The 18872-nt window shown below is 36.2% G+C and overlaps 2 protein-coding genes across 3 annotated transcripts; one reads left to right on the forward strand and one right to left on the reverse strand.

Moving 5' to 3' along the window:
• Positions 1–54: 54 nt before the first annotated feature.
• LOC126970146 (ecto-NOX disulfide-thiol exchanger 2-like) lies at positions 55–12980 on the reverse strand. Of its 2 annotated transcripts, XM_050815894.1 has the most exons (10): positions 12827–12980; positions 12084–12215; positions 10523–11142; positions 10144–10371; positions 9717–9900; positions 5282–5388; positions 4351–4464; positions 3257–3400; positions 2087–2230; positions 55–352 (listed from the first exon to the last, which is right to left on the reverse strand). In XM_050815894.1, the coding sequence occupies exons 1-10, from the start codon at positions 12831–12833 to the stop codon at positions 170–172; spliced, it is 1863 nt and encodes a 620-aa protein (XP_050671851.1). In that variant the 5' UTR covers positions 12834–12980; the 3' UTR covers positions 55–169. The 2 variants fall into 2 exon arrangements, with proteins under 2 accessions (XP_050671851.1, XP_050671852.1); XM_050815895.1 differs by lacking the exons at positions 55–352; positions 2087–2230; positions 5282–5388.
• Positions 12981–13129: 149 nt separating this feature from the next.
• On the forward strand, positions 13130–18872 carry LOC126970194 (DNA-directed RNA polymerase III subunit RPC8). Its single transcript, XM_050815977.1, has 4 exons — positions 13130–13326; positions 13400–13583; positions 16898–17038; positions 18646–18872. The coding sequence occupies exons 1-4, from the start codon at positions 13216–13218 to the stop codon at positions 18852–18854; spliced, it is 645 nt and encodes a 214-aa protein (XP_050671934.1). The 5' UTR covers positions 13130–13215; the 3' UTR covers positions 18855–18872.

The raw sequence follows: 18872 nt of genomic DNA on the forward strand, positions 1-18872 counted from the left end.
TGACAACATTATATTGGTTACGTCTAGTTCAAAGAACAATAATAAAAATGTGTGTTTATTGAATATAATATATTCAAAGTGATCCATAAAATTAATTTGATCGAATACTTAGAAGGTATGAATTAAACTATGACATATAAATCTAATACTGGTGAGGCGGAGTCGAGGGCTAGGACGCAAAAGCGACGAATTTCCATCGGTGCTCAATGTTGGCGCCGATCCCACTGGTTGTTCTCTGGAAGACCTCGCTGTGTTTCTGCAGGACGTGGTGTATGGTGGCCTGGGTGATGGCGGGGAACAGAGCCCGCACGTACGACACCACGTAGTCCAGGCTGGCGCCTTGGGGATGTACCTGTTGCACGACATGATGATGATGAGTGTCGCCCGCCTGTTATATATTTTTTTTTATGGAATAGGAGGACAAACGAGCGTACGGGTCACCTGGAGTTAAGTGATCACTGCCGCCCACATTCTCTTGGAACACCAGAGGAATCACAAGAGCGTTGCCGGCCTTTAAGGAAGGTATACGCGCTTTTTTTGAAGGGTTCTTTTTTTGATGTCGTGTCGTCCCGGAAACACCGCACAAGGAAGCTCATTCCACAGATTGGTAGTACGTGGAAGAAAGCTCCTTGACAACCGCACTGTGGAGGACCGCCACACATCGAGATTTCGAGACCTAGTATTCTGATACTAGGCGAGGCTTTAAGGGAAGTGTTGTCGAAGAGCGGTGATACGGCAAATGGGGTTTTTTTAGTGGTAAACGCGTAAAGTCTTCTGGGGGTTAAATTGGACAAGGTTCAATTTACCCCATTCCGCGACCCTCTCGAGAGAGGACTCGATAGAAGACACAAGTTTCTCCCGGCACTGGTCGACGATTTCCCGAGAGAGACCTGCATGGCCCGTGTATACGGTATAACCAGTGCTGTCGTCTGCATAGCAATGTATGTTGAAGGTGTCCAACATATCATTGATATGCAAAAGAAACAGCGTGGGAGATAGCACACAGCCTTGGGGCACTCCAGCGTTCACGGGCTTTGGAATCGAGCAATAACCGTCGACAACGACCTGTATGCTGCGCCCAGTGAGGAAGCTGGAGGTCCACTTGCATAAGCTCTCGGGAAGCCCAAATGATGGAAGTTTTGAGACGAGCGCCTTGTGCCATACACGATCAAAGGCCTTCGCTATATCCAGGCTAACTGCCAGGCCTTCCCCCTTGCTTTCAATAGCCGCCGCCCATCTATGTGTTAGGTATACCAGAAGATCGCCAGTCGACCGACCATGGCGAAAGCCGTACTGCCGGTCGTTGATCAACTGGTGACCCTCAAGGTATACCGAGAGCTGGCGGTTAATTATGCTCTCCATGATTTTGGAAAGCAGGGAGGTAATCGCTATAGGCCTGTAGTTTGCCGGATCCGAACTGTCTCCTTTTTTTTTTGGATCGGATGGACAAGGGCTGACTTCCATGAGTCAGGGACTACGCCTTTTGAATAAGAGTGCCGGAATAAACGCGTTAGCACCGGCGTCAACTCAGGGGCACACGTTCTAAGCACGTAGGCAAAAAGAGTGCACAGGAGATCGGCTTTCTCTTTCTCTTTATAATATAGTTAGTAGTATTATAAATAACGCACTTTCACACAAAGGATCTTGCCCCAAACTACATATCGTGTACTATGGGGGCCGGACAACGATATATTTAATACCAATATACTTAATCATGAAGATTAGGCTAAGCACGCACTACGATAAAAAATCATTGCGAAAAAATATCGTGAGTCTGTGAACAGACTGACAGATCTGGAAAGGTCTTGAAATGTCGGGTTAACTAAATTAATAATAAACATGTAACTTTTCCGCAAAAATCTAATGTATAAACACAATTAAAGTTACAATTATTACACGCGTTTTAATCCTTTAAAAGTGCTTTATTTAAATTCAAAATAAATTATATTCCTTTGGCAGAATTTGACTCTGACTGATGATCGTACACTTAATACAAAACAATAAGTTTGTTGTGACTAAAATATGCGTGGGAATACTTAAGACAGAAGATTTGATAAATATTCAATAAATAATTAATGTACTGTACCTGCAAGAACGCTGACATAACTCCAATAAGTTTCGCTTCACCACAAACGGCGTCTACTTCATCGCGGACCAGAACCTTGGCGTCGATGTCTTCCGGCGGTGGTGGTGGCGGGGGAGGCTTCGACACCGGCGAAGGTAGTGGGGGCTGCGATACCAGACAAACATATCTAACACTTCATGTTCTCGGAACGTGTCTTCGTATTAACGTGACATTGAAAGGGCGTCATTTAAAATATGCTGTGTGCCTGATTTGCTCTACATCATCATTTTTTTGCTAATATTATCAATTAACCTTTTTTTTCGTAAACGACTCTATACAAACTATGTCAATTTAAATGTGAATTTAAAACAATTAAAATATGAATCCTTGTATTCTATTTATAAATTTGTTGTAAGAACTCGTAGGAATCGCTAACATTCTTCCCTTGTTCGTTAATAAACCCTACTGCCGTGGCCGTAAAATTGTTTCTCCTAAAAATAAGAAACAACCGAGATCTTGATAACACCCACCATCCGGGTTTAACTTTGTTAAAATCATCCCGAGACACAAAACCACAAAAATTTCATTTCATCGTTCATTACTAATAGTTACACTAGATCATAATGCAGGGCCGGATTTAAACAGAATCCCGCTCCTGGGCACCGGAAAAAAATCCGCCCCAATAATTTTACTTAAACTTATAGTTTATATATTTTATTTTTCAAAACTAAAATACCTAATTTGTTGCAGAAACTTTATCAAAACAAATACTAATTATTTTTTTTTGTAATTGCAGAAAATAAAAAATTCGATTAATATCTTAAATCTCCAAGGGAATAAATTGATTAAATCGTTTTTATTTTTAATTTTTACTAAACGTGCCAAAATTATAACTTACAAATAATGTATAAATTGAATTTCTTGAATTATCAATTAAACCAGAAATTATTAATTAACAGAATTAATTAATTATATTAAGCAACATTGATAAGACTAAAAAATTTGCCGCCCTGGGCACTTGCCCCAACTGCCCCTAGTGTAAATCCACCGCTGTCATCATGTCACCATCTGACCAATTGATCATCTGACATGAATATACACAATCAAAAAGAATAATAAATCATCGAAAGACTTAATATCTATTGTAAATCCTATTTGCAATAAATCTAATTATCATACTTTTCCACTTACGTTATTGTCGAGCGTCCCTTGTAAAGCTTGCCGAGCAATAAACTGGGCTTTGAACTTCTCCATTTCCTGTGAAGCCTCCGCTTTTATAACATCGACCTCATTCTTGTACGCATCCAGTTCAAACTGCAGGCTTTCGTTCTCTTTCTAAAATACAAAATAACTAGCTGACCCGACAGACCATGTTCTGTACATAAATAAATAAAATACTGTTCTTTATGAATTTGTCAATAATATTTTATAACATCAAGAATCATTTCGTAAAATGTTGTTATAATGAAATTGTTTCACAGCAGAATTGTCAAAGTTTTTATTTATTTAATTATTGTCCAATTAGCACGGCAGTGCCACTTACACTAATGAGACGAAACACAAAATATAAATAATAGTTCAAAAAAAAAAAACAAAAACAATACGCTTTTATAGTAAATCTAAAAAATAGATACATCCATTAATAAATTTGAATTAAAAATAGTGTAAGAAAAAAATGATTTTATTGTAAAAAAAAAAGCGCGGGGTGCATGGGATCAATAGTCATAAATATTTTATGAACAGATATGAGTAGAAGGGTTATTATAATATCCTGAAAAGCACCCCACGCTTTTTTTACAATAAAATTTTATATTGAATTGTCATCGGTCCTTTATAAGTATGCCAAATTTGAAGTTAATCCGGCGTTTTGAAGAGGGTCAAAATCATGTTCAAAGATTCCGTTACATACTAACATACGTATGAAACTAATAAAAGCATAATAAAAAGGAAAAAATCACAGACAAAAAGGAATATTAAAGAATAATTAAATTAATTATCCTTTCTTCATTGAATGGAGCATTCTTGTCCAAGAGCGCGTTGAAAGATGACAATGAACGCGGTATAGGTGCCATGGTGCGATGGAGCGGGATCACGAAAAGTTTATTTTTTCGTGGGCGAAGATTATTGAATTTACGGACACGTATACGACACAATTGCTCATGCAGATCTGGAGCATCAAACTCTCCTCGTATTATATATATTAAGATGTAATCAGTATTTTTATTACACTGTATATTGGCATATTATAACATTAAATAAGTGTTTATATTTTCTTCTAAATCTACCTTCAGTTGCTTTACTTCATCAGTGTTACCGTCGCCACTTCTGTTTATTAATCCATTAAATTCATCTTCTCCATAGAATTTCTCATTGAATTCCTCTTTCAGTGCATTGAACTCCTGCAAAAATCGACTGTTCATTAAATGTGCTTTTCTTAAATAGATGATTCACACTATTCTAACAGGTAATGAAAAAAACCAGACGAGTGGAATCGTAATAACTGGGAAACTGTTGTTCAGATGACTTTAAAATGCTCATATATTTGGTTTTGTTTATATTTCATTAGAGCACATAGCTATGAACAAGTGAATTAGAATGATACTGACAGTTAAGTGTACACCAAAGATTGGTTCATTTATTTAACATTTCACTTACAATTAATAATTCGGCCTTAGAGCTGCTATACATTACTGTAAATCCATGCGCGTTATCTTTTTCTTCTTTAATTTTATTCATAACAATATACATACATAGATTTGAGAGTTTCGTGTCTGTCTCGGAAAAAGAAATTTTATCATGTCAAATAACTGCGATCAGAAGAGAGCACTTTCTAATATCACAATTGATATTATATATATACTTTAGCTTTTAATATAAAATCGGTGCACATACACGTTCGATCTCCCGGACATGTTGGCTCCGATATACGTAATACAAATTTATATAAAAAACAATAGGTCAAAATTATATGACTACGTTCGATAAAAGTAATTAAATAAGTTTAGGAAGTTTATTATAGTCAACGATGGTGTATCTAGCGGTACCTTTGGGAGGTGGACTTAACCCGCCGGGGTCTAAGGCATGTCTTTTACCGAAGAGGCAATATTAATATTCCAACTCCCAATACGTTACTTAAAATGAAATTATGAATACAAAATTGAGCCAAATAATAAAATTAAACACGTTTTAGTACTATTTAAGACATAACGGACCTACCAGTGTCATTTTTTGCCAGGTTTCAATATTTTTTCGCTGCGCCTTCGTGAAGTGGTCCCAGACTCGCTGATGCGTGGCCGCACTAAACACTTTCACCACCTGTTCGACTGAGGTTCACAACATGTTAGGCAGAGAACGTGGGCGAGAAACAAACCGTTGTACATGCGCGATCGACCCGACGTCACTCGGATGCACTTCATCCTACCAGTACTGAGTTGACCACCCGGGTTTATTATCCTCACCCTCACCAGGACAACGAAAAGTTTACATCAGCTATAGGTGCGGCCGCAGACCAGCTTTTCGCGTTATGAAACCATCAATTGAATCGCCTCTATCCACTTACCTCAACTATATACGCTGGGTTTATTATCCAGTACAGAGTGACAGCTATTTTTTGTGCCAAACCAAAGTGTCACGGTGAGTGTGCCATGTAACTTTCTTGACATTATATTACAAATGGCCAATGCTTTTGAAAGTTTAAATTAATGTTAATGTATCGGTGTAATTTATGGTGTCTTAAACAAAACTAAAAAACTGTTTCAATCTTTAGCACCGATCACTAACTACTAATCAAATTAGAATACAAAAATACTCTAAGCTTGGTGGTCTACCTTAACGTGACATTGGCAAACTTGTAGTATACCTTTCACAGGAGCCATAGTAGGGAGAATAGAATAGAAAGAACGTGTTAGCGACCAAAATAAATATTGGTAATAATTAGACACACTCATTTCTTCATATCTATAAATATTCGTTACAAAAAGAGATCGGGTGAAACAATTATTTTTAAATGTCAATTGTTCGAACACTGGTACAAGTAGAGTTCCAAGCATATAATAATAACGCTCAGAACGATAGTTTCATTCATAGTTCCTGTCAATATAGAAGTAACATTATAATTAATGTGTGCGTGAGCGTCACGTACTTTCATTAGCCAACACGCACACAGACAGACAAATAATGTTGCAAGTGAATAGACATTTCCCTAATTCAGTAAATTGCAAGAAAGGCTAGATTATATGTAATAAAGAAAGAAAAAATAAAATATAAATTAAGAATTTAATAAAAACATCACGTATTTAACTATTGTTGCAACAATTTTTGAAGTGTAAGTAAAGAAGTTCTTTAGAATAGTTGTTTTTTGAAACTCGATGAAACGAAAAAGCGAGACAATAGAGGCGCCGTTCCCAGCTATATCCGAGGTTTTCTAGGGTGCAGAGAACGAATTTGGGATATTTTTTAAAATCCAATGCGGTAAAAATTCTTTTGGATTTATACGTATGGAGTTATGCGTGGTGGTTATAATGATAACCCTAATGCCAAACAACTTATCATTCGTAAGTTGTTGTGCCACATGGAACTAAAATCATTGAAATCATAAATTTGGGCGGAGGCCATCTTAAATTTCGAAAATGATCCCAAATTAGTTCTCTGCACCCTCGAGAACCTCAGATACGATATCCATATTGTTGAAATCATAAATTTGCGCGGCAGCCATCTTGCATTTAAAAAAACAAAATTGCGCGTAACGGAAAATCATGACAATTTGCTATAAAATGTCTCTCATACGTCGATTAAGAAGTTTCACTTCAAAAACATACCGACGTATTGAGAAACTCCTTCTTTTTTGAAGTCGGTTAAAAAGAGTGGCCGGTAATGTTCTCACGAGCTCAACTTTTTCCAAACCTATGGTAAATTCAGTAATTTTAAAGAAATATTTATAGTGACTATTCAAAGCCCTTAGTTTAAGCGTAATTGACTTAAGATTATTTGACTTTGACTTTGTATACTTATAACATCATGTGGCATGTACACTACATTATAGCCTCCTTTCAATATCTACCAATAAACACAAAAAACTATTCCAGCGGAGGAACTCGGGGTATATAGTATTTTCATAGCTGGCAACATATTTTTTTAATGGCGTCTGTTTTGTTTACAAAATATTTTGCTGTTTTGACGAATGTATAAGCTTAAATTAAAAGTTGTGAAATAGTATTTAGGTGTGAAATATGATTTTCTTATCATAATTTTTATTATAAGACGCTTTGTGACACCCTTTCAGTGCACAGTTAGTAATTTTTCAATTAAATTTCGCGCACTGATTGTCATGGAAGTTGACAGAATGACACTGACGCGGCGGAAAACGTATGTGGTCATAAAAGACCACATTGAAACTGCTTCATTTCGGGTGAGCCTAATCACGTTCTAAGCGTTATTATTCTAAGGTTCCAAGTACACTCACCTGAGACATCTATTTGCGCCATAATAGCGAACATTAAATAGAACCAGTGTATTAGTTTTCGATAGCCTCTCCAGCGTATATATTATGAAGGCAGTGCCTGTTATTTAATAAGATCGCTACGGTACGACGTAACTATTGACTACAACTGCTTTATTAGGCCACGCCATTCCAGAAACTCGTATACCATTAGTGTCTGGCTCCTTACCTTGAGTGGAGGATTGAATCATGACTATATATGTTCCTCCATGAACTCCGGTATTTTCTCTATCTCTTGTATGTAGGCATTTGAGTTGGCCATTCATGACTTCTATGGATAACCTCACCTAGTAGATGTCTCCATATATTTATGTAGGGTGCGCGTATGCAGATATTAAAAGCCATGTAGTGGCATACCGGGGCGTGCACTCCATATAGGCAATTAGGCAATGCTTACCTTAATATGAATCTTAAATCTAAATTAATATATACCACTAGTGTTAAGTCCACATATTTCTTTTGAACACCCACTTAGTAAGTTTTAGATTACGCTAAATACCTAGTAAAAAGCTTTCACTTGCACTCTATAACACTGCCTATTCCAACGCAGGCGGCGTTGCATACCTACAATTTACCAGATAAAGGTAGGCTAGATAAATATGTAATGCAGCCTAGCGAAATTCTCTAAGAAAAATGCAATTATATGAAACTTGCAGTTGTCGATAGATTGACAGATAACGGCTATAATCTTGTAAAAAACGGTAGCTGGAATACGTCGGATGAGTGCAGCACAGGACCGATCGTTGTGGAGATCTTTGGGGGAGGCTTCTTGTCCAGCCGTGGACGTCTTCCAGCTGATGATGATAATGATCTACAGCTGAGCCTACCTTGCTGGAAAACCAATGCATGCCCCTGGTGGCGTAGCATAATAAACAAAGTTGCTTGTATGCGGCCACACTTAAATACTATCGCTATATTTATGACTTGGTTGGTTACAAATTGATTTGTTGGTTGATAACACGATAACAAGTGCAGAGGTAGGCCAACGAGCGCACGGGAATTTCACTATACGAGTACACCCGGACTAAATGCACTTGTACGAGCTAGATCACATAAGGGTGAGGGTACTGGTACATATCGGAGTAGCATTCGCCTTCTTGCAGAATGACTTGCTGCTCAATTTTTTAAGATACAACGAATGCAAAAATATACGAGTAAAGTCCGTGTAGTCATCAGAGTGTACTGATGCCCGCTCCCCTGTACTAATACTGGAGTTATTTTTTTTTAATTTATTTAGAGGCACGGTAATACTGGAGTATATCAATAGTGTTGCTACTTACCAGCCTTTACGAAAAATATCCACAATTTATTTTTTACTTTTAGTAGGTACCGTTAAAATTTTTATTATAAATAAGCCTATACATAGAATAAACCTTACACATTGACCCATGTTAAAACTTAAGAGGATGTTATGTGCCAAAGTGTGTACCATGTTAGCTTGTTAGTTCTCCAGTGATTTGTAGGTGGTAGGTTTTACCGTAAATGACAAAGTGAATATTTAAGAGGGTACATTAGCAGACATTGTTTCATACAAACATGCTTGACTCTTTTGTACTTGGTTTTTATACCAAATAAGATCTATATCACCATTATCTGTGTCTCTCTGTTTTGCTTTTCTTGAGCCAGATTTTTGAGTTTTTTACAGCTGTTGTTATCACAATGATGTTTCAAAATTCTTACACCTGAACAGGGCCGGCTAATGTTTCCTCATAACGTTACACTTCGGGTACTTGCGGCAAACTGTCAATAGGTTGAACACTTTTGTATGCCAAGTAATTTATATAAGTGGATGACTTACATACCCATACAGTTTTAGGGGGAATTCTCGAGAGCCATTCTTGAGTATTAATACCGCTGCATCATAGAGGAGAGATAAAATATAGAACTATAAGAGATATAACAAGTTATGTCTCCTAATAATATCTACACTATTGTTACAATTTATCATTTTAATCATAACATCTGTCCAATTTAAGGTTCTTTAGTAATATGAGGTGGTATGTTGTATGGTATATTGGTGGTCTACACTCGAGATCTTACCTTAACATAAGTAAATGTAATTGAAGAACTTGATGCATGTTTGTTCGGATTAGGAATAACTGTCAGAGCAATATAATATTAAGTAGCATATGTACATAGATCAATAATACTTACGTTGGTTTATCACTTGTTCAATATTATTTTTAACTCTCTCCCTACACTGCGCCAGTTCCTCTTCTGCCATGATTTTTTCGTTAAATAATCTACGTATGTGAGAATTTGTTGCTTGTAGCATAGAATAAAACTGAGTTGCGTTCTTTTTTGAGCATTCACCACGCTCCAGCCAAGTAATCAATGTCTGAAAAATTTAATAACAACAATTATATTTCTTACTATTACTATAATACTTCTTACTATAATTATAATAATTGATTTCACCATATTAAATATACAGTTAAAAAAAAATATTATTCCATAAGTATATAACTAATAATATATATATTTTTTTAATAGTTTTATGATGCAATCAGTTGAGATACTATGAATAGATGTGCTCTAATAAAATAAAATGAATAACAAATATGAATTCATTCAGACTTACAGGAAGAGTAGCAGCGAATTGGTCTTCACTTTTAATTTTTTCAGCTATTTGCATAACAGCAGAAGTGCAGAACGGCTGAACTCTTGGAGGTGACGGTGAGTGATTGTAGCTCATGTTCCTCGTGGTAGTGAGGGCCTCCTGTTGTGCATTTAATTGCTGCATCTGTTGCTGTTGCATTCGCAATGCCTGACGTTGTCGTCTTTCATAATCATTTTGATCATCTCTGCTCTAAAAATATTTAAAATAATTAATTGAATTTTTCGAAATATGTTATTAATTAGTATTTGTATTTAATTTGTGATAATATGACATTTTCTAGACTACTTCTGATCTGAACAAATTAAATAAGTAATAAAATTAAAAATGCTCAGTTACTTACCAAGGCATAATCGACATGAAGCCGACCACTGATTGCATGTGGGACTTCATCCTCATCTTTGTCCTTATCATCTTTACTTGTTAACTTTATATGATAGCCGGACACAGCCATGGCTGCATCTACACAGCTCTCTCTATCAAATCTTATATGGCAAAAGTTTTTCTTAGACAGACGCAAAATTTGAATCCTTCCATACTCCTCAAATATTTCCCTGACTGTGCTTTCCCTAATCTTGTCAGGTAAACCGCCAACAAAGATAGTCCTGCAACCTGGAGGCCTAGCTCTCTTCGGAGGAACTAATGCCCCGGGATCTGGAGGTATCAGCTTACAATGTTTTAGGATAATCTCTTTTTTTTCTATCATTGCCTCGGTGTTTATGGTAGAATACAATCCCATCATTGAGGGATCCACCATCACACCACCTATCATGCTTATGTCCATGTTAGCGGGACCACCCTGTACAGATGGACTCGCAATAGCTTGCATATCCATTGGTTGTTGTGGTATCATATCCATGCCAGAGGCAGAAATCATATCCATTCCTGTAGTTGGTACCATAGTTTGTGCCATCATACCATTAGGCATCATCATGTTATACATTCCCCCCATCATCATATTTCCTAAAAGTTTTTCAATATGGACAAATGTTATTGACATTTTATACATTCACTAGATTATTAAAACTATAAATAAAATCCCGAATTCTCCACCTTAGGAAGATCATTTATGTAGATTAGGAATAGGAACAGTCCAAGAATAGACCCTTGTGGTACCCCATACTGAGAGGAGTCCCAGAAGATCTCCTGCCATTGACATCAACCATCAGAATTATATTGCTTAAATATGAAATCAGAAGATTGAGCACAATTCTTAGTAGCTGCCAGACCAGCGTTAAATGTTGAACAGAATCAAAAGCCTTAGACAAATCATAGATGAGACCAAGAGCATTCTGCAATTCCTTTATTAATTAGCTCACAACTGCATCCACAGTTTAATATCACCTAGTAAAACCAAACTGTTTCATATGCAGTGAAATTATTTTTTCAAAAATTTTACTAATGGATGGCATCACTACAGGGTGATAGTTATTCCATCAGACAGTATATCCTGACATAAATACTGGTTTCATTTTACTACATTTCAAAAGGTCAGCACATAAGCCATGCTTAATATTAGAAGTGTTAAAAACTATTGCAAAGTATGGTGCTATGACATCAATTATTGAAGTTATTATTTTTACAGAAATGCCCTATATATCAGCAGATTTTTCCTATCTAGAGATCTAAAAGTTTTAATTATTTCTATAGAACTTACAAAACTGAAATTGAAAATTTGTTAAAAAATTCTCAAACACAGAAACAACTTCCTGCTCAGATTGTATTATTGAATCGTTTATTATTATAGATTAGATTATACTGAAAGTTGTAGTATTTCAGTGAATATTGCTTTTCTCAGTCAACATTATTTAAATCAAGAGGTGTAAGATGAAGTTAACATAAATATAAAGCTATATTATGTATATCACCATCAGATATATTATCTTATAAAAATAAGAAAGTACCTTGGCTAAACATATTTGGCATCATCATACTATTCATTGTATTAGACATGTCTGAACTGTTTTCTTGGCCATTGTCTTTGGAATGTTTTGAAAATCCCCAACTATTTGGTGATCTTGATCTATCTCTCCTGCCTTGGAAAAAAATATAACTTATTACCTTAACATATTACCAATAAGTTTGGGTGCACTATTAAATATGAGAATGAATTCCTGAGTAGTCAGTACTTAATTGAAACTTGAAAGTATATCTTCAAGTGATGTGCCTCATGAACCATGCACAGTGTAAATTGGAAACAAAATTGTAGTATGTTTTTAAGTAATAAACAAATATCTAGTAAAACACTTTTGTTTAACTTCTTTACAAGGAGTATGCAACTTTAAAGAAGCTTAACAAAAAATTAAAATAGAATACGAGCTTTTTACCTTTCAAAGTAATAAAAAAGGCCATGATTGTTAATACACGAAAAGAAAAAAACCATTGATAATTCTATTAAATAAATAAATTTTTAAAAATTCCATTTTAAATAGAACTTTCAACGTACACGTCTTTATCATTTGTATACTTATGCGCGCCAGTTCAGACTTACACTTCGCAGTTCGCACTTCTAAAATGCACATGAAAATATTCGACTTTTTATGTTTACAATCAACAGAGTTTACGACTCTTCAGCACACCAACTGTTGGTAGGAAATCTATTATCATATCAAAATAAATTATAATTGTTTTGGTTCAAAATACTCACTTAACATTGCTTTGGATTCGATCTATTTGTAAATGTGAAACTTATGATTTGAAGTTAATTTTGATGTTTCATTAAATCAATCTAATTCTGTATTATTTTTATGATAATGGCGCATCGCATTCAACAATAAACATTGATTCTCAGTCAAATGTCAATACTCAATGTCATGTGAATTGAATGTTCTTACCAAAGAGAATTTAAACACTACGTCTTCTTCTCTTCAATGTTGAACGTATTACGTAGTGTTTAAATTCTCTTTGTTAATTATTGTGTGGACAGGAATAAGTATTGAGTACCTATAGGTACGACTCAAGTGAACACTGAACTGTGAAATTAATAACTATAAAGTAATGTGTGCTGCGAGTTTTAGATGAGATTAAAATACAAACATGTTTGTTTTAACAGAAATGAAAGATGTTATTCGTGTAAATCCAGCACACTTTCATCTAAGTTTATTGGAATCTATTACTTCGTTACTGAATAGAAAATTAGCAAACAAGGTTTTTACTTATATTTTTTTTTAATTACTCTTCCAATCCTTTATTATAATTAACTAATAAAATATACTTTTAGGTGGTTCTAAATATTGGGCTTTGTATAGCCTTATTTGATATCACACATATTGGGCATTCATACATATTTCCTGGAGATGGATCATCACACACAGAGGTTAAATTTAGGTATATTGTTTTTAGGCCTATAGTAGAAGAAATACTTATTGGAAAGATAAGGAGTTGTAGCAGGGAAGGAGTTCATGGTGTGTAAGTTATTAATTTTATATTTATGTTTGTATCATCAAGCTCCAAAGTTTAATACCTATTTATCCATTGTTCACTCATTTTGAAATATAAAACAGTATGTATGTACCTCTACTGTGAAATTCATGTTAACTTTCCTTGATCTAAGCTTTTCATTAGCTCTCTCTCCATTTGGTGGTCAATTAAATAAACTTCTCGAAGATTCGGCCTAGACCTTTGTTAGTAAAAGAAGTTTTCTTGTGATATTCTTCTAGGTCAATAAATGCACCTATGGTTGATTGTTTGCATGATCAATCATTACCTCAACATGTTACACATTATAGGGCAGATTTGGTTGATTATACATCATATTGTATATTGGTTTTTTGCTAGACTGCTTTCTCCTTAATACCCCTATCACATAGTCTCTCTTCACTTTTCATGAAATCAATGTGCACTATTTGTAGTTCGTCTAGTCTTAAGAATAAATTCTACTTTCACTTCCCTCCATTAGAGTGCCATACATCAGTAGGCCATGCATGCCCTATGTATAGCAGTGAGATACTCAGCTAACAGTCCAGTGCCACTTTGTGTTGAGTGTGGGTGTATGTGTCATCAGATTTTCTCAAGCAACCTATATTAAGCTAATTTTTGAGATTTTGTGTGCAAGTGTGAATTACATTAATTAATATGTATTCCAATACATATGTAACCATTATAATATTCATTTTGTAATCATCTGAAGCTGTCCCCCTCACCAACTTGCTACTTGACACTTGCTAGTCATTGACATGTGAACATACAGTTTGTCGCTAGGGTTACATTAATTAAAGTATCACACTGTAATGAAAGTAGGCTCCGAGCCAAGGAAGTTGTTGTATAAGTATAATTAGTTGCAAAAGTAGTAGGTCCTCATCTCTGCTATTGGTGCTCTTCCTGCCCCAGGTGGTGTCCATTGATTTTCTAGCAAGGCACTGTAGATATAACTATTTATAGTTGCAATTTGGCTAAATTAGGCTTAACAGTACTAGTTTGAAGTCTAAATATTGGAGTTTGTATTTTGCATGTGGCATTCTGGTCCAAATCAATGTAATGCATGAGTTTATATTAACCTAAAGTACCTAACAATATAATAGTTGGTTTCCTTGCAGCATCACGCTGCTTTTTTATAAATATCTTACTAGATGTGGGAGGCATACTATTTGTATTCGGCAATTCTAGTCATCTGAGGCGCGCATATGATCATCACAGTGAAAATCCAGGTAAAATGGCCGACTACGTTGAAGCTTATTACATAAAGTCTTTAAGCTTAACTCCACCTTCAAAAGCCGCTGCAAAGATTACATCGACAAGAGCTTTGCTGGTTAACTTTTTTTAGCTTTCAAAAGAACACACATTGTGCTTGTGCAACCCGACGCCCAATTTTAAATTACCGATTTATGAGTTAATACCAGCTAAAATTGCAGGTGATAGTCAAGCCTTGTTGAAATCACGAGCTAAAAGCGAGGTTGCCTCTGTATTCAGTTCATAGTACTCTGGTACCTTTAATGTAATTTCGAAATAATCCAGCCTTCCATATCTTTCGGCTTATAATAATAATCATTTATTCAACTAATAATATGTGGTACAAAATGTTTTGGGCCCTACCCTCTGCGATAGGATATCCTGAGTTGCAGAGGCTAGTAGTTTGAACCTGATTAAGCGCTGATTATGGTAATCCGTATTTTATTGTCAGAGAAGAAGTCGTAATTTAGCATTTACTAGCTAAAATTTCATTTCCGTAGTATCCATAAAAATCAAAATGCATTATTATATTTCTATCTCCTAAACATTTCTGGTGAATTTCGGGGGTGTTTGTCTGATAGGACCTTGGTCTCTTCACTTCGTCGGTGCCAGCTGTTAACCGTGCTCCCGCGTAATCTTGCCCGGGTCCTAGTCAAGGGCTTGGTAATTTCAAGTAACATTTATCTAATCTAACGGCGCCGTTTCACTAACTTAGTCGATTGTCTTAATGACGAAATCCACATGACCTCATCCGATTCCCTTTAAACTTATAATGGAATGAAGGCGAATAAAGTATATATAGACTTAAACGATAGAATTGAACACTCCATACAAAAAAATTCGTGAGTCCGAGAGTTTTCCATTGTTTTTAGAATTATACGCAATATTTGGTAAGTCGCTATTGTTGTGACACATTTTTTTTATATGAGACATATTATATAATTATAATAGTATTTGTTGGTATAAATTAGACTTCACTTTCACCAGTGCGAGGCTCCCTTGCACAGGAAGCCGGCTAGATTATGGGTACCACAATGGCGTCTATTTCTGCCGTAAAGGAAGTAATGTATAAACATTACTGTGTTTCAGTCTGAAGGGCGCCATAGCTAGTGAATCTACTGGGCAAATGAGACTAAACATCTTATGTCTCAAGGTGACAAGTGCAATTGTAGCAGCACTGCATTGTAATGGGTAGGGCGTATCAATTACCATCCACTGAACGTCCTGCTTGTCTCGTTCATAAAAAAAAAGTCTTGAAATATTCATTCAAATGGAATAACAACTTTGAAGGATCATTTCCTTTGTCTTGTTTTTTATTGTTTTTGTTCTATGATGTACGTGTATTATATAGTACTGGGAAGCATATTAAATTGCCACTTTTTGAACAGAAAACATAAATTATCACGACATAATAATACAAAGAATAAAAATCTTCAGATTTCATGTTGTGAATTTCCTACTTTATTCATTATTTTGCTTCATAAGATAGGTATATAGTTTTATAATATATCTAAAATATTATTATTGAATAAATAAAAATATAATTCCAGTAAACTGCGCTTCAATTTGGATTCAATATATGTCATGGCCATTTTGAGGGTATTTATTTTGTGAATTGTGATATTTGTTAACTGTAATCAATGAAGAAACGAAGGATAATATAATATAAAAGAATTTCAAATTGCCTACAACTGTAAACCAAATTATGTTACTTAAAGAGGGGGGTCAAATGAACCACAACAATAAATAAGTATGTAGTATTTATATGTTTTTTTATAAATTCTACTCAAAATATGTCTCTTGATATAGGCAGGTAGGTACAGTCTTTCTATAGCTAAACTCGGTGAAAACGTTTTATATATGGAACTAATATTTAAATGTCTCTCCAATGTGGTGTATATATTTTAGTGTGTTGTTTTGTATGGTTTGACATTTTGCCAGTGTATCACTCGAAAATAATTAATTGATGACCGATTTTTATTCTTTAACCAAGTACATCTGGTTTCAATGCTACACCATGAACAATAATGACAATATTATGTTGTTTCAGTGACATTGGGATTTTTCGATGATATATTAATACCTGTCAATGCACTGCAACACCCATCTCGATTTGATGATACTGACCAGGCATGGGTATGGGAGTATCCTAAGGAGGATGGTGAAAAACATGACCTTTTTATGGACTCAGGTTACAATATTAATTATACTTCCGTATATTTCCAAAGCATTAATTTAAGATGATAATCAAGGTTTTAATACTTTTTTTTATTGAGTGTGTATAATTTGGACATGGCTGCCTGACAAATAGCAATTGATAACCTGTTGTATGTATGTTTTGACACAAGTATTCTGTATGAATAATTGTGTCCATTCTGTTGACACATTCTGGCTGGAAGTCGTCGAACCATTTTAACACCATAGACAACATACATACTCTTCGGCTGGTTATACATACATAGAAGATGGAGGAGTATAACCAGCCACTATGTTTGACGTTCGTGGACTATGGGAAAGCCGTTTCAATAGAGATCTGATTGGTGCCTCAGTCTCTGCAGAGGTGCCATATTGATTATCGATATAATAACAAAGCGTTTAAGTGCTTGTATGAAAACGCCACAGTGTCAGTCTCTCCAGTATCAGTTTTCGAAGGCTTTCCGACTGCAGCAGTAAGTCAGACAAGGCGATGTCATATCGTCAAAGCTGTTCACCGCTGCATTGTCTTTAACGCCGAATACATCACTCACCTTCGATTCGAAGATGATATCATAATCATGGAAGACTTAAGCCACATGCTCGTTGGCCTCAATACAGCCTCCCAAGGAATAGGTTTCACAATGAATATGGACAAGACGAAGATCATGGCTTATGTCCATGTCGCACCTACTCCCGTAACAGTTAAGAACTGTACTCTCGAAATTGTTGACGAGTATGTCTACCTCGAACAAATAATCCAGTTGGGCAGGCCCAATTTCGGGAAAGAGGTCACTCGTTGAATCCAACTGCGATGTGCAGCGTTCGGGAAGCTCCGTAAAATCTTGTCGGCCAGAATAACACAACCAAGACTGCAGTCACAGGTTGATGTGTTCGCCAACTATGGGCCTGATGAGAAAGTTCATGGTCGCTCAGAGGGCAATGGAGAGGGCTATGCTCCGAATCAGAAATGAGCTCCGTGGGAGAAGCCAAGTCACCGAGATAGCCCAAATGATTGCGAGACTGAAGTGGCAGTGGGCATGGCACATAGTTGGACGGACAAATGACCGTTGGTCCGGTAAAGTCCTCGAATGGCGACCACGTAATGGAAGACGCAGTGTTGGTAGGTCCCCCACAAGATGGACTGACGATCTGGTCAAGATCGCCGGTGATCACCAACATAGCGCAGATACTTGCGAAACCGAAGTGACAGTGTGCAGGGCACATACCGGAAGTCGTAGTGGTAGGGCCCCGAGCGCCTACAAGACGGACCGACGATCTAGTCATGGCCATATTTGGGAGAGGCCTTAGTCCTAGACTTAGGCTTAGGCTTCCTTAGACTAAGGCTTTTAGAGAAGCGTTGTCGAAGAGCGGTCATCCGACAAATGGGTTTTTTTTTTGTGGTAAACGCGTAAAAACTTGAGTCTTCTGGGCGGTTAATTTGGACAAGGTTAAATTTTCCTCATCCCGCGACCTTTTTAACAGAAGACTCGATAGATGACAAGTTTCTCGCGGTCTAGTCCACGATTTCCCGGGAGAGATCTGCATGGCCTGTGTATACGGCATCACCAGTTCACATTAATTGACAGATGTTTCTGTTTGCAGGTGAATCAATTAGATTTAGAGTTACAAGTGAAGCATTTGAGGAAAGTCTACCTAATAAGCCGCCGGGCTCTGAGCGTACAGTACAAGTACCTGCACCTTATAAGCTGATTGGTGGTATTAATGAGCCGGGATTAGGGTTATTATCGTGGTGGGAAACTCCGGAGAACGATGATGCTGATGGCAGTGAGGAACAGGAAAATGATGAATAAACGTTATAAATTAATAAA

Source organism: Leptidea sinapis, chromosome 20, assembly GCF_905404315.1.
Source record: "Leptidea sinapis chromosome 20, ilLepSina1.1, whole genome shotgun sequence".
Classification (NCBI taxonomy): Eukaryota; Metazoa; Arthropoda; class Insecta; order Lepidoptera; family Pieridae; genus Leptidea; species Leptidea sinapis.